Raw genomic sequence first — 27,144 nt, forward strand, 5'->3', positions numbered from 1 at the left:
TTTTGACAGAATTACAAGCCTGGTAGATGAAGGGAACGCAGTGGATGTAGCCTACCTTGATTTCAGCAAGGCATTTGACAAGGTGCCCCATGATATTCTTGTAAAGAAGCTGGTAAAATGCGGTCTTGACTATGCTACCACTCAGTGGATTTGTAACTGGCTGACTGACCGAACCCAAAGGGTGCTCATCAATGGTTCCTCTTCATCCTGGAGAAGAGTGACTAGTGGGGTGCCACAGGGTTCTGTCTTGGGCCCGGTCTTATTCAACATCTTTATCAACGACTTGGATGATGGACTCAAGGGCATCCTGATCAAATTTGCAGATGACACCAAACTGGGAGGGGTGGCTAACACCCCAGAGGACAGGAACACACTTCAAAACGACCTTGACAGATTAGAGAACTGGGCCAAAACAAACAAGATGAATTTTAACAGGGAGAAATGTAAAGTATTGCACTTGGGCAAAAAAAATGAGAGGCACAAATACAAGATGGGTGACACCTGGCTTGAGAGCACTACATGTGAAAAGGACCTAGGAGTCTTGGTTGACCACAAACTTGACATGAGCCAACAGTGTGACGCGGCAGCTAAAAAAGCCAATGCAATTCTGGGCTGCATCAATAGGAGTATCGCATCTAGATCAAGGGAAGTAATAGTGCCACTGTATTCTGCTCTGGTCAGACCTCACCTGGAGTACTGTGTCCAGTTCTGGGCACCACAGTTCAAGAAGGACATTGACAAACTGGAACGTGTCCAGAGGAGGGCAACCAAAATGGTCAAAGGCCTGGAAACGATGCCTTATGAGGAACGGCTAAGGGAGCTGGGCATGTTTAGCCTGGAGAAGAGGAGGTTAAGGGGTGATATGATAGCCATGTTCAAATATATAAAAGGATGTCACATAGAGGAGGGAGAAAGGTTGTTTTCTGCTGCTCCAGAGAAGCGGACACGGAGCAATGGATCCAAACTACAAGAAAGAAGATTCCACCTAAACATTAGGAAGAACTTCCTGACAGTAAGAGCTGTTCGACAGTGGAATTTGCTGCCAAGGAGTGTGGTGGAGTCTCCTTCTTTGGAGGTCTTTAAGCAGAGGCTTGACAACCATATGTCAGGAGTGCTCTGATGGTGTTTCCTGCTTGGCAGGGGGTTGGACTCGATGGCCCTTGTGGTCTCTTCCAACTGTATGATTCTATGAAATGCCACATCGCTCAGGAGGAAAGGGCAAGCCAAGTATCTCATGCATACATTCCCTGAGCCCAGTGGGGGTAATAAATAAATAGATGATACTGCAACTCCTATTGCTTAATGGCGGCTCCTGGGATAGCTCATTCAGCAGAACACAAGAGTCTTCTATGTCAGGGTTGTGGGTTCGAGTTCTGCTTCGGGCAAAAGATTCCTGCATTAGAATCATAGAAGAGTGGGAAGGGACCCGAGGGTCATCTAGTTCACCCCTCCCTGCCATGCAAGGGGTTGGGATGGATGACCCCCGTGGCTCCGTACAATTCTACAATTCAATGATGATGATGAGGGGAGGACGGCGCCTTTAAATTTAACACCGGAAGTTGACCTCACCTGTCCCTCTCCACTCCCCGCCCTCTCTCTTCCTATGGCGGGTGCCTCTCCCAAAATGGCCGCCGGAAGTTGACCGTTCTCACTTCCTGTTCCGCGCAGAAGGAAAGCGACGCCGGCGCCCTGCCCACTCGACTCGCTCTTTCTCGTGGCCCAAGATGGCGGCGGCGGCTCCTCTTGGTGCTGCTTCTCCTCCTGCCGAGGGGGCCTTCCTGGGCTTCGGCCCCAACTCGCGCGACCCGGGCCGGCTCCCTTCGCGGCGGGCGGGGGGCCTGGGCGCTAGGAACCGCAAGAAGGGCTGGAAGCGGTGGCGGGGGCCGGAGGCCAAGCTCGGCCGGGACCTGGGAGACTGGCTGGAGGAGAAGGCGGCCGAGCTGAGGCAGCTGGGGTGAGCCTGGGACAGAATCTCCTCGGCGGGGCGCGGGGGGCGGTCGAAGCCTGGAGCCTCCAGGTTTGGGGGCAGCCTATATCATCCCCCAGGAGGGCTGGGGGGGGGCGACCCCTCACCATACTCGGCGGGGGCGCGCATGGTTTGCCTCAGAAGGGGCCTCTGGCCATGACCCAGCAGGGCTCCTGTTGGAATAGGCTGACAAACAGCCCCCTGCTGGGTCAAGACCCAAAGGCCCAGGACCCAAATAGGCCCCTGCTGGGTCAGGACCCAAAGGCCCAGGACCCAAACAGCCCCCTGCTGGATCAGGACCCAGAGGCCCAGGACCCAAACAGCCCCCTGCTGGGTCAGGACCCACAGGCCCAGGACCCAAACAGCCCCCTGCTGGGTCAGGACCCAGGACCCAAACAGCCCCCTGCTGGGTCAGGACCCACAGGCCCAGGACCCAAACAGCCCCCTGCTGGGTCAGGACCCAGGACCCAAACAGCCCCCTGCTGGGTCAAGACCCAGGACCCAAACAGCCCCCTGCTGGGTCAGGACCCAGGACCCAAACAGCCCCCTGCTGGGTCAAGACCCAGGACCCAAACAGCCCCCTGCTGGGTCAGGACCCAAAGGCCCAGGACCCAAACAGCCCCTTGCTGGGTCAGGACCCTCGCCCAGCAGCAGCCTGTTCTCACAGGGGACAGCCAGATAGATAAATGCCCACAAGCTCTTCTTCTCTGGCGATCCCTCGTAGCTGAGTAAGATTGTGTTCCATGAACATGGTCTTAACAGTGAGTCTGTAATTGACTGTGGAGGCCAATTCTGGATCCACACGTCATTCCATAGTGGGAATATAGGTTTCCGGATGGGAGTCGATCACGGTGTGGATTTGCCAGGCGTGCCTTCTCCCTTGCATCCTGAGTTCGAGTGTCTTCAAAGAAGTGTGCATGCACACGAAAGCTCATACCAATAACTAACTTAGTTGGTCTCTAAGGTGCTACTGGAAGGATTTTTGTTTGTTTGTTTCAAAGCCCACGACACCTTTGGTAAAGGCTGTTCTCCAACTGGAGCGCTTGCAGGCCAGTGTTTCCCAGTTGTCGGTCTTTATACAATATTTTTAAAGACTTGCCTTGAGACAGTCTCTAAACCTCTTATGTTGACCACCAAGAAAATTCTGAACTTAAAAATGGAAAGCACATGCTGGTGGAACCCTCGCCACTGGTGATTCCCAGTCTTTGGTATTCAGGGGCTCAATGGAGGGAGGACTTGGTTGTCATGGCTACTGATAGCCTTGTGCTCCTTAGTTTCCAGCCAAGTTGGCTTTTGGATTGCTCTTCTATACTATTTTAGACATGTGGTTTATATAGTTATGAATGTGTGTTTATCTTGTGCAATTATCAACATTTATTCTATATTTGAGACCTTAGAATTCCTATAACTGCCCATCCCTCTGTCTTGTGGCAGTGAATTCAATTTTTATACCGCCTTTTTTCATGAGGTCTCAGCAATGTGTTGTGTGATGTAGTTCTTCACTTGTCCCAAATCTCCCACCTATCAGGCTTCATTGGATCGACTCCATAGGGTTCTAGTATTACAAGAGATAGCGGAAACAACCTCTCTATCCACGTTTCCCATGTGTGGTTTCATGCACCTTTCATGTGCCCGCTTGCCTTTCTTCGTAGAGAAGTGGAGAGGTTGAAGATGAAATAAGCAGAGGGGTGCTGAAGGACCGATAGTTCTGGGAGGAGTCAATTGCAGAAGTGCAGGGAGATAATTACTAGGGAGTACACGATGATGCACCCACAGTTATGGGACACTGGTGTGCAGCAGATATTATGGGCTGGAGTAGAGCCCACCCGCCTCCAGGAAGCCAAACCTCTGAGAGGAAATGTTTTGTTGGCGCAAATAGCCATTGTGGGTGCAGATCTTGAGGGCATTGTGGAGTGGCCTGAGATTTGGATTGGCGGTCTTTATTACTGCATTATTTATATATATATGCCACCTGAGAAGCTCAATGTAATGTACTGTATGTGGTTCTCCCCCCCCCCCCCATATTTTATACTCACAGCAACAACCCTGTGAGGTAGGTTAGGATGAGAGATGGTGACTGACCCAAGGTTACCCATTGATCTTCATGACTTGAGTGGAGATTCAAACCCTGACCTCCCAGGTTCTAGTACATCACTAAACACTATACCACACTGTCTCTCAGTGTTGTTACAATGCAGGAGCAGAATGGTAGCTGTTGGCTATATATCTGGGGCCTGGAGAATAGTCTTGCTGTAGTGGTCCAAGTTTATTTTTTCCCTTCTCTCCAGAGGACCTGTGTCAGAGAAACCCAACGAAACCCTCTTCTTCGTAGACACTGGCGTTCAAGAAAAAGGTAAGAGGTGAGAAGAGTCTGTTTGGGTCATGAATACTGTACCAGAGAAATTGGAACCTGGATCAAAAGTGTTCCCCTTGCGTGCAGTATAAGCCGCCTCCCGGAATGGGACTCGCAACTCCTGCTCTCAACTTGCTTCATCGTGCTGTTTGTTGGTTGTGCCTCTGATGAATCCTTGGCTTGCATTTTCCTTCCAGGCCGAAAACAGAAGTGTGGCAAAGAGAAGCCGTTGAAGATCGACTTGATCCTGCAGCCGGATTCCAAAGTGCCTCCACCCAAAGAGTAAGTCGTCTTCTGGGTTGTGCAGAACAGACTGTAGGAAACCTGTTGCCTGTCTGGTGCTCTTGATATCCCCCATCTGAGCCTTTGAGCTTTAGGGAGACAATTAGAGGCAAGAGAGGGAGGGTGCGGCCAGGCAGGATAAGTTGTAAGTTTGGGAGCGCCAGCACTAACTTGCGTAACACCCAGCAGGCTGCCCTTCGCACAGTCTCTTTACACAACTTGGTTCACTGAACTACATTGGAGCCTTTTTCTTACTATACATGTGACCATATTGTAGGTACTCCTCCAGGAGACTCTGGGAATAGAAATTCACAGTAATAATTTCCTTCCATTTTGTTGCCTGTCAGATTCTCAGGGAAGTGTGAGTGTTTCTCTCCTACTTTTTGAATTTTTCAGTATTTCTCCTCCCCACAAAGTTTAGTTCAGCCACTCTTTCATCATATGACTTAGACTCTTTAGGATGCACTCTTTACAGCTCTGCGGCTTCCTTTCCAGCTGGTCAATGTCCTCCTTCGAACTACCATTCTCTTTCGGTAGCTTGCCTCCCCAACATCCCATGGGCTTCAGAGGAGGAGGCCCTGTTCTGGTTGCCCTGAGATTAAAGGTGCTGCTGCTACAGTACCAGGAAGTAAAGTGAGGGAGTAACCAGAGGGTTTTTCGAGTTGCTAGCTATGATTCAGGAAGAGGGGGAAAGAGCTGGTTCAGGTCCTGAAGAAGCTGCCTTATGCAGTATCAGACAGTATTTATCCATTTACCTCATAATTGTCAGCATCAGCTGACGGTGGCTCGGCTGACGGCAGTCCTGCTTGACTAGGGGTAGGCAACCTAAGGCCCAGGGGCCGGATCCAGCCCAATCGCCTTCTCAATCCTGCCTGCGGACGGTCCGGGAATCAGCGTGTTTTTAAATGAGTAGAATGTGTCCTTTTATTTAAAATGCATCTCTGGATTATTTGCGGGGCCTGCCTGGAGTTTTTACATGAGTAGAATGTGTCCTTTTATTTAAAATGCATCTCTGGATTATTTGTGGGGCATAGGAATTCGTTCATTATTTTTTTCCAAAATATAGTCCGGCCCACCACATGGTCTGAGGGATGGTGGACCGGCCCACGGCTGGAAAAGGTTGCTGACCCCTGTGCTTGACCAAGAACTTGTCTTTGTTCTCCTTAGCATCCTCGCCCACCAGGTTCCCAATGGCAAGAAGCTAAAGAGGAAGCAGCGGCTTTGGGAGAAGTTGACGGAGAAAGGGGTGGTGCCACGGAAAGAGCGTCTCCTTCAGGAGAGGTTGCAGAAGCCCCCGGCGGTGAAAGCTGCAGAAGCAGGCAGCGGCATCGATCCTTCCAGGACGTTCTATGACATGTGGTCAGACTCAAGTAAGTCGAGACGGCAGTCAGGTGCAATAATTGTATCCCTAGCCCTAGAAAGAGAGAGGAGTCTTGTGAGTTACAGGTAGGTGCGTGGGACTTGAGAGTTTCACTGCTGCTACCCCACCCCCCTTTATAAACAGGTGTGGTGGATTAGAGGTTACATCCTTTTGGAAGGTCCAGCAGGTGAGCATAGCTTCATGCTTTGGTTATAAGTCAGCAAGCCAGTTTTCATGGGATATTGAGCTTGAGTGGGGTTCTAGGTCTCCTGAAGGGTAAAAAGGTAAATAACCCCTGGACGGTTAAGTTCAGTCAAAGGCGACTATGGGGTTGCAACGCTCATCTCACTTCAAGCCGAGGGAGCTGGCGTTTGTCCACAGGCAGCTTTCCGGGTCATGTGGCCAGCATGACTAAACCACTTCTGGCACAAAGGAACACCGTGAGTGCACGGAAACCCTGTTTACCTTCCTGCCACAGTGGTACCTATTTATCTACTTGCACTGGTGTGCTTTTGAACTGCTATGTTGGCAGAAACCGGGACAGAACACTGGGAGCTCGCCCCATCACACAAATTTGAACTGCCAACCTTCCAATTGGCAAGCTCAAGAAGCTCAGTGGTTTAGACTACAGTACCACCCATATCTTGAAGGTCATTCTATGTGGCCCAGCTTCTCACGTAAAGCATCACATAAGCTACAGGCCAGTTCCTTTGCATGCAGCATTTGCGTGTATCTGGAGGGAAGCTCCAGTGGCATGTGAGGGCTTTGGTGTCCAGCTAATTCAGTAGGATGTGTGAAACCCTATATGGATGCAGGCTACTTTCGCCCTCCAGCATCTCTCATACATTTGCCCTAGAGATGAAGGACAAAGTTGTGTCACCCTTCCACATATCTAGTTGTCCCTGGTTGCATTGCCATAGCTGACGGGGGCTGAGAACACCCCAAAGTAGTTGCTTTTCCTGGAAACATCTGAGAGTCGTGCAAGGAACGGCTGGTGCATTTTGCAGCAGGTTGTCCTCTCACCTGTAGCTCCTTGCCCTTCTGGTCATGTTTTCTGCGGCTCATCTTCGCTTCTCCACGTCTTCGCTTCATGCCTTGCGGTGCCATGAATGGCATGGGTGAAACCTTGCCATTAGGAGGAACCCAACTACCTAATCTGACACTTCTTGAACCCAACTCCACTTTTCAACGATGCCGTTTTTCAAAAACAAAACAAAACCCACCCTGGCTGCCCTCTTGAGACTTTTGCAACCTGGTTGCTTGTTCAAAGTTATGTTTTGCGGGTAGAATGTGCCTGGTTTGCAAGGGCTGAACAGAAGCTTAAAGGCAGCGATTTGAAATGTCATTTCATGCTTGGTGTGATGCAGACGTGATACCACTTGCTGCGCCATTTATTCACTTCTTACTTTCGCAGGTTGATGTAGGTGTGCCTGTTACCTAGATGGCCATCCTTTGTGGTCTTGGGGCATGTTTGTGTGTGATTGTGTGTGTGTGTCTCTTCTAGGGACATGCACTGTACATTCCCCACTCCCCAACACGTGGTTGAATCTCTTTATCTCTAGTAGACGTACCTGTAATCACATGCGTGTATCAGCTTCCTGGTTTTGTCTTCATCCCCTCCGCCTTTTCTACGGTACAAGATGTGTACCTGTTCCAGCTTTTAATCTCTTCAGCTGGGAGGGGAAGGAAGTCAGCGTGGCCTCCGGATTCTATCTAGGTCATGGCCCAGTGTCATGCTAGCGTTCTCCAGGAGAGGTCAGCACTCACACAGCGACATGCTGAAAAGGATCTTTTTTAGGAACCCAGGGGTGGACTCTCTGCTGCGTCTCTTTTTTCCTCTGCCCACCCCCCAAATTAAAATAAATCCTGGCTTTATTAAGAATTTGTGTTATCTTAAAAGTTACAAGGGCTTCCGGTAGTTAGACGAGAGATGCTGAGAGCTATTCGTCTTGAGTTCTCTTTCCAGCTTTGGCTGGGAAGAGGCGGGGAGACGAAGAGAGCACAGGCTGGCCTCTGGGACTCTCTTCTGTGACCCGGAGACTGCAAAGGGCAGCCCGATGGCAGAGAGAGTCATCTGCTGGGTTGGCTCCCTAAGCAGACATACCCAGTTGGCCAGGCTGGCCCTGTGGGATTTCCCCTTGCGGGGAATCCCTCCCACATGCTCTGCATGTTGCTTCCAGCGGGAGTTGCCTGGCGCTTCTGGCTCGGCGAACAAGGTGGTGGGCGGTGATTGGCATTTCTCTCCATCCCGGCTGACACTCATTCAAGCAGGTTGGAGCAGCTACAGTCCTCCCTCCTTCGCTCCCCCTCCCCTTTTCTCCCCTACCTTCAGGTGCCTGTTGTGTTTATCCTTCTCAGCTGCTGCCGCTGCCGCCGCCTCCTCTCTTCCTCCCCCCCCCTCCACTCCCCCATCTGCTTGGGGTCAAAGGTTCAGGGCTAATCTAAGTGCTTCAGAGGACAAAATGACCTCCCTCCAGGCCACTGTCCGGTTCCCGTGGGTGGCTGGAACGTGACTGCCCGCCCATACTCTCTGGCCAGGTTGGCAACTGTTGCCAAAGCAGAGCAGGCCGGTATGAATGGGACAGCTGCGTATCCCTTCATTGCAGGGGGTTGGACTAGATGATCCTCAGGGTCCCTTCCAACTCTATGATTCTATGTGTGCTGATGGGGGGAGAATTGAGTGGCTGCAGCCCCAGAGGCTGCATCTCACACCTTGTTCAGAAGAAGCAGAAGCTCTGGCTCTCGCTGGCCTTGTGACATGCTTTCTTTCTCCTCCCCTCCCTTTTTTGTCTTCCCAGACCCGCTGGACAAAGCCCTGGCTGGGAAGGATACCTGGTTCCTGGAGCAGACCAAAAAACAGCCCGTGAAGGTACGTGGGGGTCTTCGCTTTTGAGCAGGGGTGGTTGCGTGGGGAGCCGGGGGCCGCTTCAGCCTCTCTTTTCCTTTATCTCTCCTTAGCGCCCGGAGCGTCTGCAGAAGCCTCGATCTCAGCTGCCGGCCGTGGAGGTCATTCCCCCAGGAGGGTCCTACAACCCCAGTTTCGAAGCCCACCAGGTATCTGCGAGCCTTTCCACCTGTGGGGATGTGGCTGCGGCACTGCTAGGGATTGGGGAAGGAGCCACGGGTAATGGGAGGGGACATAGGCAACGGAGGCGCCAGGGGAACACATCACACTTTTTTGAAGTGGGGGTGGGGTACCGTTTTCAATTCAAGGGCCACATTTCCTCATCAGCAAGCCTCCAGGGGCCACATGCCAGTGGCAGGCAGGACTAGAGTCAGATTTGGACAGCGCAGAAGTTGTGACTCTCAGCTATGTACAGCGGGCTAGATTCAGTTAGAGGTGTCTATGCACGTACACACATTATTTTTTATCTGTTGTATTACTTTGATAAACCACCTTCACCTTCCATGGAGCTCGAGGTGGGTTAGGCTAAAGCAGGGGTCAGTAAACTTTTTCAGCAGGGGGCCGGTCCACTGTCCCTCAGACCTTGTGGGGGGCCAGACTATATTCTGGAAAAAAAATTGAATTAATTCCTATGCCCTACAATTAACCCAGAGATGCATTTTAAATAAAAGCACACACTCTACTTATGTAAAAACACCAGGCAGGCCCCACAAATAACCCAGAGATGCATTTTAAATAAAAGCACACACTCTACTTATGTAAAAACACCAGGCAGGCCCCACAAATAACCCAGAGATGCATTTTAAATAAAAGCACACACTCTACTTATGTAAAAACACCAGGCAGGCCCCACAAATAACCCAGAGATGCATTTTAAATAAAAGCACACATTCTACTTATGTAAAAACACCAGGCAGGCCCCACAAATAACCCAGAGATGCATTTTAAATAAAAGGACCCATTATACTCATGTAAAAACACTCTGAATCCTGGACTGTCCGTGGGCCGGATTTAGAAGGCGATTGGGCCAGATCTGGCCCCAGGCCTTAGTTTGACTACCCATGGGCTAAGAGATGGTGACCGACAGCATGGTCACCCAGCCTTAGCTTCATGGCTGAGTGGAGGGTTTGAACCCTGGCCTCTCCCAGGTCATAGTCCCAGCACTCTAACCTTTATGCCACACTGGCTCAGCCAGCCAGCCAGGCAAATGAGTGATATCACAGTTTAATAAAGCATTGCAGCCAGGAAACAGCATCCAGGGAGGGTGTGAAGCAGGGCTGGCGCGGGACGTAGCTTGAGAAGGATCCTGAGGGCCAGACGGAGAGGGCTGAAGGGCCACATTTGGGCCTGACTTGGAAGAGAGCGTTCCAGGATGAGTGAAGCAGTCCCTTACACATCACAGCGGAGGTCCCACGAGGGATGGCTAGGCCTGTTCCTCCGCTGTTCACGCTGCTCCCTTCCCCTTGCAGGCCCTCCTCCTCCAAGCCCACGAAGTCGAGCTGAAGAAGCAGAAGGCAGCAGAGCGATTGGAGCGTCAGCTGAAGTTCCCCACAGTGGATGAAGCCCCCACTGAGGTGAGCGTTTGACCCTGCAGAAGGGAGTTCCACCACTGAGGCTGTTGGGGAATTGACCTGCACCCTTGCTGGCATTCTGACCTTGTTCTTGGGAGGAGAAAAACAATAGCAGAAGGAGCAGAGGTGCCACCATTGGACCAGAGGATTGTATCAAGTGAAGACTTGGTCAGGATATCCTGGGGCAAGCTTCCCCAACCTGGTGCCCTCCAGATGTTGGACATGGACTCCAGACCGTTGGTTAGGGATTATGGGAATTGGAGTCCGAACAATGACGTTTGGAAGTTGCCAGGTTGTGGGGAGGCTGTCTTAGTTTTGTCCTCTGCTCTCAAGGAAGCAGCAGTGTGTCCTGTTTGTGCAAAGAGTGCAGGGGGCCTTGTCTTGGATAGAGTCAGTCAAGCTCTCCTGTCCGTTACCTTCTCCTAAGAGCACATCATTATGCCATCCTTTCCATGTTTGCCAGGGGTGACGGTCACTAAAGCTGCAAAGGTCCATAAAATGACAGTGGCTCATCTAGGCCGGGGCTTTTCAAGCTTTCAGTCCCAATGAAAACTCTTCCCACATTTTCATCCCTGCTCAGTTGCATCTGTGCATTACAGGAGGAGATTTTTGGGGTTGGTAGGGGAGGAGTTTTCAGCATCTGCAGCTGCCCAGTGTGAAAGGGGAGTTTGCAAAAGCTCGCAGAAGCTGTCTTTTCACGGACGCTTAACCTGCTGCTGCTATCAATCTTCCAGAGAAGCCCCGGCTAAACTTCCTAGGGAAGCAGCGTGAGAATTACAGGTTTAGGTAAACACGTTGACAGTTCAGGTGCTGCATGACAAGATCACAATTTGTCACTTCCTGGCTTTTTAGTGCTTTTCAGTAGGTGTGATCCTGGAGGGGTGAGCTGTGGTGTCGCAGCCTGGCAGCAATAAGTCATTGTGTTATGTAGATGAAAAGTTGCCACTCGGTGGCTCTCAGCCCCTCCTCGCTGAATCCTCTTTTGCGGAGGACCAGGAAAGGGTAATGTGGCCGCTTCGCCCATGGTTAGCACCCCTCTCCCGCTAGAAGCAAGCCAGTTTCCTCACTTGGCCTGAGGAGAGCGTATATTTAGCCTCCTAATAGGCCTTAACCCTACAGCACTGTATCAGTTTAAAGGGATGTGCCGGCCTCTGAGAAGATGTAAATAATCCTGCCCAGAGGTGCCAGGGCCTGGCACTGAGCAACAGCAGCAGCCTCCCACCAAACAGCAAAAGCCCCCAAGCCTAGGGAAGGAGCCAGGAACCACCCTAAGGCTTGAAAGAGCCATGCAAGATCCTGTGTCCTGGGTCTTTCTGTACGTCGAATTTAAATGCAGCTGAGGGCTTTTAAGTGTTACTTTTTGGAGTCAGAGACTCAATATGAATGTGTTGGTATGAGGTACGTGCGTTTCCCATTTTGGGCACCATGACTTGGCAGTAATTAGCCTTCAACTTACCGTATTTTTCGCTCAGCAAGACGCACCAGACCATAAGACACACCTTGTTTTTGGAGGTGGAAAACAAGAAAAAAAATATTCTGAATCCCAGAAGCCAGGACAGCAAGTGGGATCGCAGCTCAGCAGCGGGATCAAGGCTTTCGCTCCATAAGACGCACACACATTTCCCCTTACTTTTTAGGAGGGAAAATGTGTCTTATAGAGTGAAAAATACGGTAATCATTGCCAGTGTGGATTGGGCAAGACTTGCTGGAGAAACCAAGCCGGATCCAAGGTTCTTGTGTTGAAATACAAAGCCCTGGTCAGCGTGGGTCCAGGATAAGGGCCCCAGAGCCCTTGTATCCCTGCTCAGTCACTGAAATCCAGAGGAGTATTGTGACTGTATTGCTAATTATTAACTGCTTAGGTAATGGCGATGCTTCTGCGGGGAGTTCAGAGGGACCTTCAGCATCCCAATTGCCTGTCCAGTGTTAGTCATACTCAAATAAACCCATTGAACGTGAGGGGGTTACTGGATTGTTTTGGTTTTACCATGTATTTCGTATTCTCCTTTTGTGTTTTTCTGTTGTGAACTGCCCTGGGATCTTCAGATGAAGAGCGGTATTTAATAAATAACAGAGCAATAATAACTGTTAGCTGTCCTTCCATGTATAGAGGCCCGATTAGCCTCCACTAGAAGTCAGCCATATAGCATCGCCAGGCCCTTGTAAAGGAACACTCTTGCAGCAAAGATTTTGCTCTCTTTTTGACCTTTAGGTATCTGTTACGAGACATGTCCGTGCCAACAGGCCTTTTGTAGCTGCTCAATTTTCATTTTTTAAAATGTTTACCTGCCTCATTCTTTATTTTGTGTTTCAGTGTCGGGCACTGATATTTTAAAATAATTTTTATTAAATTTTCCATTTTAACAATCCAATCAAATCACATTAAATATTCCAAATTATACAAATACATATTATATAGTCCAAATATTCCGCCAAATTATAAATTTTTATTGGGACTTCCCATGCTTCAAGTGGGGCTCTGATCATCTTATATCTCTACTGCCTTGAGTTTCCAATAGTTCCTTTAAATCTTCCTGTTGTTACCCTCCCTTCCTTCTTTCATGGCCTCTGAGTTGTTTCCACAGGCGAGTTGAAGTAAACAATGATATGCTTCTGTGTGAATTTAGATATGGCTTATGCTTCTATAGGTAAATGAAATAAAACCACATGGGGTGCGCTGATCCCCTGTCTGGCTCTGCTGGCCCCTTTCAGATATATTGATGTGCAGGCAGAAGGTATCACGCAGAGTGAAATGAGAAAGAGTTTTTTTGCCTTTGCAATGGCCTGCTTCTCCCTAAAAGAGTTGGTGCATCCTTTGAGGACAATTGATCGAACGCTACCGGCCATTGAGAGGAGACGCAGCCCAGGCAGGGTGTGCGCTGTTTCTCTCCATCCCCAACCCATTCCTCATAATGCAGCTTCCCTCCGCGCTTGCAGGAGACGGTGTTCCAGGAGCAGTGCGAGGGCCTCTTGGAGGAGGAGTCGGACGGCGAAGGGAGGCAGGAGAGCCCGTCGGAACCTCAGGAGGGAGAGTCGCAGGCGGACGCCGCTCCCGTCCCTCGTCTGCCCCGAATGGCGGCAGGAGAAAAGAAAACAGAGCGCCAGCGGAAAAAGGAGAAGGAGGCCAAGCGGAAGGTGGGTTTGCCTTCGGTCTAGTGCAAAACTTATACACAGCCCCAGATTTGTGGTTGTGCCTGAGCCCCTCCTTTATATACAGTGGTGCCTCGCAAGACGAAATTAATTCGTTCTGCAAGTTTTTTCTTCTTGCGAGTTTTTAGTCTTGCGAAGCACGGTTTCCCATAGGAATGCATTGAAAATCAATCAATGCGTTCCTATAGAGACCGTCCAGGGACAGAGGGGAAGCGCCGCGCGCCTTCCCCTCTGTCCCCAGACCTGTTTAAAGCAAGGGGCGGCGGGGAGAAGATTGCTTCTCCCTGTTGCCTGCCCCGCAATCTCTGGGGACAGAGGGGAAGGCGTGCGCGCCTTCCCCTCTGTCCCCGGATCTGTTTTAAAGCAAGGGAAGGGGCGGAGGGGAGAAGATCGCTTCTCCCCGTTGCCGCCCCTTGGTTCAAAAGGGGTCCAGGGACAGAGGGGAAGGCGCGCGCGCCTCCCCCTCTGTCCCCGGAGATTGCGGGGCTGGCAGCGGGGAAGATGCGCTGCGCTTCCCCGCTATCCCTGGAGCTTGCGGGGCAAGCTTCGTTTTGCGAAGCAAGCCCATAGGGAAATGCGTCTTGCGAAGCGGCTAAGAAAACGAAAAACTCCTTCGTCTAGCGAGTTTTTCGTCTTCCGAGGCGTTCGTCTTGTGGGGTACCACTGTACTAGAACCATAGAGTTGTAGACTTGGAAGGCTCCCTAGAGTCATCTGGTCCAACCGACCTCCTGAAATACAGGAATTGCAGCTAAAGAATCCCATACAGATAGTCATCCAACCTCTGTTTAAATACTGAGGTTCCCCCTTACGTTCTGAGGTAGTCCGTTCTGCTGTGGAACAGCTCTTACCCTCAAAGTTCTTCCTGATGTTTAGTCAGGATCTCCCTTCGCATTGTTTGAATCCATTGCTTTGGGTCCGACCCACTGGGGCAGCAGGAAACAAGCTTGCTCCGCCTTCCATGTGGCAGCCCGTCAGGTACAGTCGTACCTTGGAAGTCGAACAGAATCCGTTCCGGAAGTGTGTTCGACTTCCAGAACGTTCGGAAGCCAAGGCACGGCTTCTGATTGGCTGCAGGAAGCTCTGCAACCAATCGGAAGCCCCGTCGAACATTTGGCTTCCAAAAGAGCATTCGCAAACCAGAACAGTCACTTCGGGGTTTGCAGCGTTCAGGACTCAAAATGTTCGAGAACTAGGCTGTTCAAAAACCTAGGTGCGGCTGTATTTGAAGATGGCCTGTCATGTCAGCCCTCAGTCCTCTGTTAGGCTAAACACAACCAGTCAATGCCTGGTTCCTTGCACCTTCCACCTTGAAGCAAGTTCAGCCAAGTATTCAGGCGTGTTGTTTTTTTAGAGCAGGGGCCCTCCAGGGGGTGATTGGACTCCCAGCTCCCCATTAGCCCAAGGCAGTGTGGACAATGGTAAGAGGGGATGTGGCCCCAACAGAAGGCCAAGGGTCCCCTGTCCCTGTTGTGGAACATGTCTTGGGGAAAATGGTTCGCTGGTTGAAAAACTTAAAAATTGCATATGTAGAATATCAAGCGGGCGGGGGGATTCCAGTTGTGGTCCCCCCTCCCACCCCACCCCCAAATTATGCACCTGGGTCTTTGTGTGACGTTTTCTTGGTCATATCTGGGTCATTGCCTTTGGGGCCATGGGTTGATTTGCACCAGGACTTTGGCCTGGGACTCCCTTTCAGTACTGTGGTGGATTAAAGGAGGGTACACCTCTTCCCTTCATATTCAGAAGAATAAATGCTTTATTCTCAATGTTGATTGTTAAAGAAATTAACTCTTCTTTGTAAGACCTTGTCTGAAAGACTTCCCCAGCTCCTATGTGGGACTGAAAAGATGAAGTTGCCTTTGGTCACCCTCTAGTCTCAGACTGTGCATGCCATACACTTGAAACACACATGTGACTTTTTGCAAAGGATCTTAGGAACTGGGCCACATGCGGGGGCAGCATTTGAACTGGGGGCACCTTCCCTCCCAGCTCAGACTCTCCTCAGCACTATGCAACAATAACTATCGTTGTGGTTGAGGTTGTTGTTACTATTACAGTGGTACCTCGGGTTAAGAACTTAATTCGTTCTGGAGCTCTGTTCTTAACCTGAAAAGAGTGGCTGGGGAAACTCAGCCAGATGGGCAGGGTATAAATAATAATTATATAATTATTATTCTTAACCTGAGGTACCACTTTAGCTAATGGGGCCTCCCGCTGCTGCCGCGTGATTTCTGTTCTCATCCTGAAGCAAAGTTCTTAACCCGAGGTAATATTTCTGCGTTAGCGGAGTCTGTAACTTGAAGCATCTCTAACCTGAAGCATCTGTAACCCGAGGTACCACTGTATTTCTATACCATCCTTCATCTGAGGATCACAGGGTGGTTTACAATATAAAAACACAAAAATACACAGCACAGCAACAAACAGTAACAATAACACACACTCCCCAGTTTAAAAGGTCACAGATTAAACTAATTAGCCAAAGGCTAATTACAGCTGAGTTACTATAGCCTTCCCTGCCTCTGAGGTGTGGGTTGTTTCTCTACTCTCTTGTCTCTGGAAGTGAAGCTCACTATAAGCAAAGCCACAAAAGGGGCTCGTGGTTGCATGGGGCATGGCAGGTTCCCACAATGCCTCTGGTGAACAGGGCTGTCCATGCACACCTTGATCCTGCTGGAGCACAGAAAACCTACAAAACGGAATAGCTAGAGAATTTGGCTTCCTCAGCACCTCCCTTTCCTGTAAAATCAAACACGACATTTCTGGCCCCGGTGGTTATGTGCTTGAAAGAATCTTGACATTTCTTTACTGAAGTCTCAGAAACCAGTGGGAAGTAGCTTGGTAAAAAGCAGGGGCATTTTCTGGTATTCTTAGCTGCTTCCTCCTGTTAAGCTGCAAAAAAAAAAAAAAATCAAAATAAGAGGAGCCAAACCTCCATAGCACATATAGACTGTACAATCTAGCTTTTCCTCGAGGCAAAGTTTGGTGCAAAACGATAGTAGTTCTGGTGCAGGGATGCACAGACCAGTCGCCCTGTGATTGCGTAAAATGCCCTTTTGTTTTGTTTCTCTCTGTGTGTGTTTCTACACACGCCCGTCCTCCTTCCTGTGCAGGCACCTAAGCCTCTGCCAGGGCTTGCTCCCTGAGCTGCCCTTGAGAAGCCGTGGCAATCGGGGCTGCCTTCTGGGCCGGCTGCCAGAGCGAGCCTGATTATCCTCTCCACCGATGCTGCTGCTGCGGCTCGCGAACACGCGGCCATCTGGCCGAGCCTGGCGCCTGCCATCTGCTCCCTGCAGGAGCTACGCGGGAGCAGGGAGGACGCCAGCTCTCGGGGACGACCAGAGATCCAAAGAGAGAGAGATCCAGCGATCCTGCGCTGGCAAGAGGGAAGGGGTTTGCCCTGGGCTACAGAGCGCACCGTGGACAGCAAGGCGCAAAAGCGAGGAGGGAAGCCATTCTCTCCAGAGATGCTGGCCTCATCCTCTCTCTCTCTTTTTCCCCTCTGCACACAGAAAGCCCGGGAAGCGCTTGAGAAGGCGGCCCGGCTCCGGCGGCAGGAAGTGTTCCAGCTGCGCGCCATCCGGCTGCAGGTGAAGCGGAGGGAGGCGGAGCTGATTCGCCGGAAACGAGAGCGGGAGGCCAAGCGCAAGGCGGAAGAAAACAAGCCCAAGAGGCTGGGCAAGCTCAAGTAAGAGCCTGTTGAGGGGGACGCAAGGCTGGGGGGAGGAGCTTGGCTAAGAGACGCCACGGGTAACGTTCCCATTCTCTCTACCCCTGCCAGGAAGGGAGCTCCGAAGCAGAAGGCCCGGTCCTTGTCTCACACTTCTCAGCAGGGCTAGAAACTCAAGCTACATTAGCTAGGTGCCAAATGGCTCCTTAAAGCAAGGTTTGAGGAATGTCTCGTTGCCGTTTTGGGGCAGGGCTGCAAGTCTTGTTTTTCAAAGGATGGAATGACTGTGATTGATTCTCAGTTAAACATCTGGCTAGCTTAGAGGATCATAGAATCATAGAGTTGGAATAGACCACAAGGGGCATCGAGTCCAACCCCCTGCCAAGCAGGAAACACCATCAGAGCACTCCTGACATATGGTTGTCAAGCCTCTGCTTAAAGACCTCCAAAGAAGGAGACTCCACCACACTCCTTGGCAGCAAATTCCACTGTCGAACAGCTCTTACTGTCAGGAAGTTCTTCCTAATGTTTAGGTGGAATCTTCTTTCTTGTAGTTTGGATCCATTGCTCCGTGTCCGCTTCTCTGGAGCAGCAGAAAACAACCTTTCTCCCTCCTCTATGTGACATCCTTTTATATATTTGAACATGACTATCATATCACCCCTTAACCTCCTCTTCTCCAGGCTAAACATGCCCAGCTCCCTTAGCCGTTCCTCATAAGGCATCGTTTCCAGGCCTTTGACCATTTTGGTTGCCCTCCTCTGGACACGTTCCAGTTTGTCAGTGTCCTTCTTGAACTGTGGTGCCCAGAACTGGACACAGTACTCCAGAGCAGAAACCACCTTGAGCCCGGTGGAGAGCTTTGAGAACTTTAAAGGAGAAAAGTCACTTGACCCAGGGACAGTCCACATATACAGTGGTAACTCTGGTTAAGAACTTAATTCATTCTGGAGGTCCGTTCTTAACCTGAAACTGTTCTTAACCTGAGGTACCACTTTGGCTAATGGGGCCTCCCGCTGCCACCGTGCGGTTTCTGTTCTCATCCTGAAGCAAAGTTCTTAACCCAAGGTACTATTTCTGGGTTAGCCGACACTAACCTGAGGCATCTGTAACCTGAGGTACCACTGTATATTGGCCCATTCCGACCTCTCTTTCTGTACGGTGACTGCCCCTGCTCACAAAAAGCGTTTTCGTACCCTGAAATTCATCCTGAGTGTGCAGATAAATTATAACGGATAGAATTCGACATGGTGGGGTATTAGTGTGTGAAAACGGGCATCTTCGCTCAGTCGCAAGCAGCCAGTAGCCAGGTGCAGAATGCGCCTGGCGAATTTCGGACACTGCTTCTCAGCATCCCCCTTTTGTTTTCCCCCTCTTGTGTGGCAGGTATGAAGATCCTGACCTGGATGTGCAGCTGAGCACTGAGCTGGCAGAGTCCTTGAGGACGTTGAAGGTGAGCATTTGCAGGGCAGGCAAGAGGCTGTATTCAGCTTCCCCATCAAGCGTTCCCTTGGTCCCGTTGCTGGGCCCCCCCTCCACTTCTCTGCCGCCTCTTTGTTCTCTCTGTGCTGCCTTCTTGGGGTTGGCACAACCCTTGCTGCCCGCTTTCAAGCCAGCCCTTTTCAGAACGCAGCTTTCTAATTAGGCCGCCCACTCCGAAGATGGGCAGCCCAGCCTTGCTGGCGTTCGGAGGGGCTGCTGAGCGGAGTTAAGAGAGCCCCTTTGGAGTTGAGGGGTGGTCCGTTCCTCTCCAGGGGCCTCTGCGCTGTGCCCCCCCCCCCCGCCCGCCCATGGCTGCATTCTTCCTTCCCTTGGTGCCCGATGATGAGACCCATCCTTGCGCTCGGAGAATTTGCAGCAATTGCTTGCTGGGAATGTGAAGTTCCCCAGGGGCTCCCTGGCCCTGCCGAGCAGGTGAGGACTGGGGAGCTGAGGCGCCCAAGGAAGACTCTCCTTTCTTCTCTCTCTTCCCCCCCCTCCAATTCCCAATTTAGAAGAGTCCTCCCATGTCTGGGTACTGCACGATCACAGCCTCTCTAAAGGTGTCCTCTCAGAGCTGCTTCCTGCCAGCGTTTGTGTCCCTTCTCTGGACCAGCTTGGGAGACCCACAAATTCATCCCAGGGTCTTGAGCTCTCAAACTCATCTCCCCTCCACACAGTTTGGACCACTGGCTCCCAAACATTTTTTGAACCACTGCCTCCTTGCTTCCATAAACGCACCCCCAGTGTCTCCTCCAAAAAAGGCGTTTGTGCAGCCAAGCAGTTTGTGCAGCCTACTAAGGAGTTGCAGGCATGGAATTGTCGAGTTGGAAGGGACCCCGAGGGTCATCCAGTCCAACCCCCTGCAATGAAGGGGTCTCAACTTAAGTCATACACAACAGGTGGCCATCTAACCTCTGCTGGAACAAAAGAATAAAATTCAAAACAGTATCAATTAATTGCACATTTAGTTTAGAACAATTTAGGTTAATTATTTCTGCAAAAATTGTGAACTTGATCCTGTGGTGCCATTTCTTTCAAAGTCACTTACACCTCCTGCCGCCCCCCCTTGCCCCTTAGTGCCCCCCCAGGGGCCAGCAGAGCCCACTAAGGGGACACCTTAGTGGGCTCTGCTGGTGCTGACTTCCTCTTCCTGTTGGGTGTGACCTTCACCTTCCTTCGGAGCAGCCTTCTGAAGCCTGGCGGCGGGAGGAGGTCTCTCCGCCCCACCGCCAGCCTTCGGAGGAGGTCCGAGGACAGTGGGGAAGACGCGCTGCGCTTCCCCGCTGTCCCGGAGATTTCCCTATGGGCTTTCGTCTTGCGAAGGAAGCCCATAGGGAAATTCGTTTTGCGAAGCGCCTCCAAAACGGAAAACCCTTTCGTCTAGCGGGTTTCCCGTCTTGCGGGGCACCACTGTAGATGGGTCTTTCTGCATATGACTATCTGAGATGCCACAGAGGGATTTCATGTCAGTAGAGAGGCTGAGCTTCTGGCTTCTGTGGCCAGTAGCCCGAGAGAGAGGCCTGTTCTGTCTGTGTGTTGACTCCCCTTTCTTTTGCAAAAACCTGATCGGCTGAAGTAGCCACCTATTGCCATGCACGGTAGCAGGGTGTTCCAGAGGTCTGTGGTGTGAAGAATTAACTTCCTTTGGCATTTGCCTTGCCTTTGTTGCCTCTTAGTCGTGGGAAGCAACCCCATCAGAGGGCTTGTCTGCATGCCCCTATTTCACAGTGTCCTTTCAGCATCCCTGCGATTGGCGAGCTAGTTTGGGATTGCGGCTTCTCCAGTGCCAGCCAATGAGCTTCAAGGCTGAGAAAGCTTTGGAGGTGGGCCTCCCCCCTCCCCGAATGCTCCGTTCCCTCCCTCCCTCCCAGCTCCTCCCCCCTCCCCCCTCACAGGCAAGACTCCCAGAGCTCATGCAAAACACCTCCATCCCAGGGAGCAGGAAGGCACCTAATGAGTGTACGTGAGGAGTTGATGTTGTGCGAAGAGTTGCGCTCCCGACACCTGCAGTGTCTCTGCTGGAGGTGTTGGTGCAAAGAGGGGAGGGCTTCGTACAGCTGTTTCTCTCTCCCCCCCCTTTTTTTCTTCACTGTAAAGAACACTGCTGAGACTCCAACTTTCTGGTGCAAAAGGGAAACTCTCCAGCCGACTGTGCTGTGGGAAACGGTTATGATTTCCAGGAGACCTGGCGTGGGGAATCTCTGGCTCTCTGGATAATTCACCAGGGCCAACTCTCAGCCCCAGCGATCAGGGCTGGGGAAGATGGGAGTTTGAGCCCAAGAACATCTGTAGAGCCGCAGATACCTCCTCAGAACCAGTCTCTGTGTTTGACTGTTACGGGCAAACTTGAATGTTTGTGGATTCGGGGTTTTTTTAATCCCCAACTGTGTGTTTAATTTTGGGTTGCATGTAAGAGAAGGTGGGGTATTTTGATCAGGGCAAACAAACCTTCACGGTTTCGACATTGGCAGTGGGTTTTAGGGGAAAGAGGTGTTCTGAACCGCAGGCCCAAAGCGGGGCTTGTGTGAATGGTTGGGCACAGGGATACCAAGGACGTCAAAAACACGAGTGATCTGTTCTAGTGCTTTATTAAAGAAAGGTGCAGACTTAGAGGAAATCGGCTTGCCAGTTCTCCTAGCCTTTGCAAAAGCAGGACGGATACCATAGCAGAGAGACGGTTTGTCCGTGCCTGAAGCAAACAGTCACACATTCTTTATACACAAAGCAGCAAACATCACTCTGGCCCGGACCTCCCATCGCTTCACCTGCCCAGATGACTGCATAGGTGGCAAATACCCAAGCGTTACCTCTTTCTGGTCTCAGAGCCCAGCACCCCAAGCCCATAGATAAGGATAGCAAGTGAATATAAACATATATGAGCTCGTTGCTGCAACAACTACCAATTCATTGTGGGGTTATCTTGACTACCAAGATGGTGCTTGCAGAGCTTCCGGAATAATTCGCCTTTGGTTCAGCATGTGAAGGGCATGCAGGCACAGTTACCTCTCTTCGCCTTCTCCCCCTTCTCTGACAACCTGGATGTTGTGCCGTGAGAACCAGTGAATCCAGATGTTGGCTGAATTTCCCCGAAGAGTAGCCTGATCAAGACTGCATGGCACATTAATGGGTACTTGGCTAGGAAGGCTCTCCCGCCACAAGCCCCGGACTATCGGGATCCCACGGGTCTCTTTGTGCTTAACATGAACCCAGATCTGTCACGAGTTCTCTTTCTGCTTCTTCCTCCAGCCCGAAGGCAGTATCCTGAAGGACCGGTTCAAGAGCCTACAGAAACGCAACCTCCTGGAGCCCAGAGAACGTGCAAAGTGAGTGGGGTGGCAGCGTTGGCAGGGGTGACTCTTCACCCTTAACGCAAGGAGCCCACTTGATTAATGCTTCTTAACTGGAAGAAGGCAAGCCAGAGTCAGCAACTCCTGCAGAGAGAAGGGGGTCAGCCTCCTCTTCTTTAGGCCGCAGGGAGTCTTTCACTGGAAATACCGTATTTTTCGCTCTATAACACGCACCCGACCATAACACGCACGTAGTTTTTAGAGGAGGAAAATCCGTAGGCATGCCACCCGTAGGCATTCCCTCCATAACACGCACAGACATTTCCCCTTACTTTTTAGGAAGAAAAAAGTGAGTGTTATGGTGCAAAAAATACGGTACTTGCTGGGCAGCCATCAGTCCAGGGATGCTGTGGTCGCATCCTGCATTGCACATCCAGCATGGAGCTGGAGGGGAGGGAACGAGATGACCTTCCAGCTCTGTAATCCTGAGTCTCTTGTTACTTCCTCCAAGCGGTTTAGCAGGTCTCTGATGCCACAGTGGCGTGTCCAGATTCAGGTATTAATGCAGTAAATTACCCCCAGGGGGTGGGTAACTCCCTACACCTGTTGCCGGCTGTGGCCTGTTTAAACTATGGGATATCGTGGGATTATCCACACTTGCTTAAACCTCTGATAAGATTTGCACGTTCCAGAGAGGAAGCTGAGATTTCAGTAAGTTGAGAGAATCGGCAAGGTCAGAGGGTCTCCTCTTGCTCCTCTCACTCATACAATATAAGCAGCAGCAGCAGGATAATGCTGGTGTCTGTCTCTCTTCCTCCATAGACTGTGCCCCTCACCACCAGCAAAGATTCTTTCTTATTCATTCATTCATTCAATTTATACACCGCCCTATACCCAGAGGTATGAGGGACGAGGGTGGCGCTGTGGGTTAAACCACAGAGCCTAGGGCTTGCCGATCAGAAGGTCGGCGGTTCGAATCCCCGCGACGGGGTGAGCTCCCGTTGCTCGGTCCCTGCTCCTACCAACCTAGCAGTTTGAAAGCACGTCAAAGTGCAAGTAGATAAATAGGCACCACTCTGGCGGGAAGGTAAACGGCGTTTTCGTGCACTGCTCTGGTTCGCCAGAAGCGGCTTCGTCATGCTGGCCACATGACCCTGAAGCTGCACACCAGCTCCCTCGGCCAATAAAACGAGATGAGCACCGCAACCCCAGAGTCGGTCACGACTGGACCTAACGGTCAGGGGTCCCTTTAATTTTTTATACCCGGAGGTCTCCGGGCCGTTAAGTCGCTGTAAAAACTCTGGGAGTTCTGTGTGGATGTGGAATGGCCTTTTCCAACTCCATGTCCACCAGCTTGGCTTGCGGCCGATGTGGGGGCTTGTAATCCAAAACATTGGAAGGCAACCACTTGCAGAGAGGGCGGGTGAGGCTGATGTGTAGACCCTTTCGGCCGGTTCGCAAATGTGTGTCCAGCACTTGGATTTCTGTGCGTGAAGTGGCAAATCAGAGAGCCTTTGATTCCGCTTCACAGCAGCTCAAAACACTGTGCTGTTGTTTGAAGGTGTTGCTTCACATCTTTAAGCGGTGAGTCACAAAGTGCAATAGTCGCAGCTCTCCTGAGGACTTTGGGGGGAAACGTAATCTCTAAGCCTTGGTGCGGGAGGGAGGGAAAGAAATCTTTCAAGGGAGGTGGTGTGTGGCCTTTGGAGAGCAGGTGTCTCTGCAGCCATGGCGGCTTGCCTCCCAGGTTGCTGTGCTTGGCTCTGGGCTGATGTATTTAATAGTTCCTCTCATTGAGGACTGTAAAGTCCCTAAACCTCTTGTGTCTTCCTTGCCAGGTTCAAGAGGAAATACCGGGTGAAGTACGTCGAAAAGCGCGCCTTCCGGGAGATCACGTAAGTGGTGGCAGCGCTTTGCCCGATAGTGGCAGGCTAACCAGTCGCTCTTGCCCCCTGCCCCTCTAATCTTGCTCCACCGTCCTTGTATTTATTACTTACTTATACAGAAATGCACAGCCTGCCCAGCTCAGAGGCATCGTTACTCAGGTTGACAACAGCTAAAATCGCAGCAGCAGCATTGCACAGCCCAGACAGGCGTAGCTAATAGAAACGCCATCTTCAGATAAAAACATCTACTGGCCAAGGTGAAAGCCTGCCAGAATAATAACAGCAAGAAGAACTGGGGCAAGACAGCCAAAGCAGGGGCCACATAAATATATTTTAAAGATGGGAGCGGGGACTCCTTGCAGTATTAAGCAAAGCAGTTGGCACATAAGAGGGAGATGTGCCCTTGTGTGCTAGCTTTCTCTCTGCGTGGAGTCATTTCCATATGGGGATGTCTGTGAGTGGCACCCCCACCTCTACTTGTGGGGTGGTTCGGTCCATTCTGCCGCCGCCACCTCTTCCTGCCTCATACTGTGGCCCGCCTCAGGTTTGCAGTCTGGTAGCCATGGGACATGGGTGGCACTATGGGTTAAACCACAGAGCCTAGGACTTGCCAATCAGAAGGTTGGCTGTTCGAATCCCCGCGACGGGGTGAGCTCCCGTTGCTCGGTCCCTGCTCCTGCCAACCTAGCAGTTCGAAAGCACCTCAAAGTGCAAGTAGATAAATAGGTACCGCTCTGGCGGGGAGGTAAACGGTGTTTTCGTGCGCTGCTCTGGTTCGCCAGAAGCGGCTTAGTCATGCTGACCACATGACCCGGAAGCTGTACGCCGGCTCCCTCAGCCAGTAAAGCGAGATGAGCGCCACAACCCCAGAGTCGGCCATGACTGGACCTAATGGTCAGCGGTCCCCTTACCTTTACCTTTTAGCCATGGGAGTGGAGGCCTGAGGGTGCCAGGGTGAAGATGCGAGGAATCCTAACAGGCATTTGAGTCTATTTGGGGGATGAGGCTGTTCTTCTGGGAGTGGGGCAGGGGCTCCATCTCCTAGATGCCCTTAGATCTCTGGCTAGCATATGAACACCCTTTCCTTAGCCTCTGAAGCCACAGGGCAATTGACAGTGGAGTCCTTTCCAGGAGGCAGGGTGCACAATGCTTCCGGTGGTCTGTGGTTAGGGCCAAGCTGATCTTCCCCTCACTGCTGTGTTCTTCCTGCTTTTGCCCAACTAAACCATCTTGATAACTCCATGCACAACATATGCCCCCCTGGAATCCTGGGAACTGCGGTTTGCTACAGGTGCTGGGAACTGTAGCTCTGTGCGGCCATAATTTTGGGACGGGGAAGGGATGTGCTTCAAGTGCATGGTGTGTACACAGCCCAAAGCAAGTCTCATCTTAATAATAATATAATAATAAAAAATTATTTATATCCCGCCCTCCCCAGCCGAAGCCGGGCTCAGAGCGGCTAACAACAATAAAATAATACAGCATTCTAAAATCAGTTCATTATCTTTGCTTGGTTCTTGTCCTATGCCCTTTCTCTCGGACCCAGTTCAGCTGGTTTTAGCATCTCCCAGCTAGGCCCCTCTCTGGCTCCCAAGCTTACACTGTTGCCTCTTCTTTTGAGAGAGATCCAGTCATCCACTCCTGGTGTTGCTTCTGACTCCCCTTAATTCATTACTGTTCTCTCTTCTCTCCCTCCCCATTCTGCAGGTTATAGAACACGGATTACACCAGAGCCTCCCAGCAACTCACTGTTTCCCCCAATATTTCATTAAAATTCCATAAACCGCACTCAGATTGTACCTATTCTCTCTCTCTCTCCTCTCCCCGCTCACCCCATTTGTCTTGAGTGTGCAGACATAGGATGTGCCCCTTCTTGACTCATTGTGGGAAGGGGCCCAATCAGTCACCTTAAGTCCATTACTGGTTCACAAACAGGCAAGCCTTCCTACGTCTGTACGCTTTCTGCTCTTAAAAAAAATGGAAAAGGGAAACTTTGCCCTGCAAAAAGTTCCCCTGCATCCCATTTTCATCAGGCCCTTTCAACTCTGCACAACTTGGGCCTGCTTTTTGCCCATTTTTGCAAGAGGAGGTGAATGGACACTTGCCACTCGCACCGCAAGTCCTACCCGGCTGTTGCCCCCTTTTCCCTGGTATCTGAAGTTTTCACAAAGCACTGCGCACAGCAGGGACCCCTCAATGGCTGCCAAGCTTCAGAAACTCAGGTGATTGAAGCAGTCTATAAATACAAACTTCAGCAGCTGCACAAAGTCCTTTGTGGGCTTATTTGAGTCGTGTTTGCTGAGCAGACCCATTGACATCAATTAAGTTAATTAAGCCTGGTGATACTGAGTGTGCCCGCTCCAAGTATCCCTATTTTGGGGTATCACCCTTTGTCTTTAGAACTGGGAAGCGGCAATGGGCACGTCCATCTCTACCTCTGTCCGTCAGATCTCTGTCCCTCCTTGAGCCTGCTTGAGGTGGCCAACTAAGCTTTGAAATCTATGCAGCTACACTCGGCCAATAGGAAACGGAGGAGCTGGCTCCACCCTCCTCTGCAACCAGTGATGGGTACCAGTCCGGGAGGGGGGCAAGCCAGGGCTCATCTCAACCAGCTGCCTTTTGAGCCTCTTCCCTGCCACCAACCTTGTTTCGGGAGTTTTACCTTGACGCTGAAACCCCTAAATATCTCCTGCTGTGCGGTGTCCTGTCGCCGGTTCCTCCTTAACTTCATTCCGGCGGCATCCTTTTCAAACTGTCGGCTTGTGCATCCCCTCCGGCCTGGAGGAAAGAAGATTAAAAACACCCCCACTTCCTATGAGAAGACGCTCTCGGGGATTTGTCTGGCTGGGCTTTCATTACCTCCGGAGCTCTCATCCACCCTCTGCATCCTTTGTTGATCTCTCTTCCCCACCTACTGCCAGGATGCCGGCAGCTTGCAGGTGGGAGAGAGTCCTCCGAGGCCACTTCCTCTCTCCTGAGCGACGCCAATCGATGTTGCAGAAATATGGGTCACCTGTGTGCCTTTGGGGAAGGTAGCAGCCTGTCCGGTTCCTTGCCAGCTGCCGGCAGTGGTGGCTTGGAGTACACCTTGGTTGTCTAAACCGGCTGTCGCCGTGGGGTCTGGCTTTTTTGTATGTGTGTGCGTGTGAGAGAGCACCACTGGCATTTCATGCGCCCGGCTGAACAACATCTGGCTCCTTTTTGTCTCCGCTCGGCCCAATCGCCTCTTTC

The 27,144-nt window shown here is 51.3% G+C and overlaps 1 protein-coding gene across 1 annotated transcript; it reads left to right on the forward strand.

The window, feature by feature from the left end:
* The first annotated feature begins 1,693 nt into the window (after positions 1-1,693).
* NOP53 (NOP53 ribosome biogenesis factor) lies at positions 1,694-25,701 on the forward strand. The gene is made up of 13 exons (XM_053401897.1): positions 1,694-1,954; positions 4,255-4,319; positions 4,517-4,601; positions 5,769-5,971; positions 8,760-8,830; positions 8,920-9,015; positions 10,336-10,440; positions 13,375-13,572; positions 17,101-17,276; positions 18,645-18,711; positions 21,987-22,063; positions 23,866-23,922; positions 25,621-25,701. The coding sequence occupies exons 1-13, from the start codon at positions 1,725-1,727 to the stop codon at positions 25,625-25,627; spliced, it is 1,437 nt and encodes a 478-aa protein (XP_053257872.1). The 5' UTR covers positions 1,694-1,724; the 3' UTR covers positions 25,628-25,701.
* Positions 25,702-27,144: the final 1,443 nt, after the last annotated feature.

Source organism: Podarcis raffonei, chromosome 8, assembly GCF_027172205.1.
Source record: "Podarcis raffonei isolate rPodRaf1 chromosome 8, rPodRaf1.pri, whole genome shotgun sequence".
In the NCBI taxonomy this organism is placed as follows: domain Eukaryota; kingdom Metazoa; phylum Chordata; class Lepidosauria; order Squamata; family Lacertidae; genus Podarcis; species Podarcis raffonei.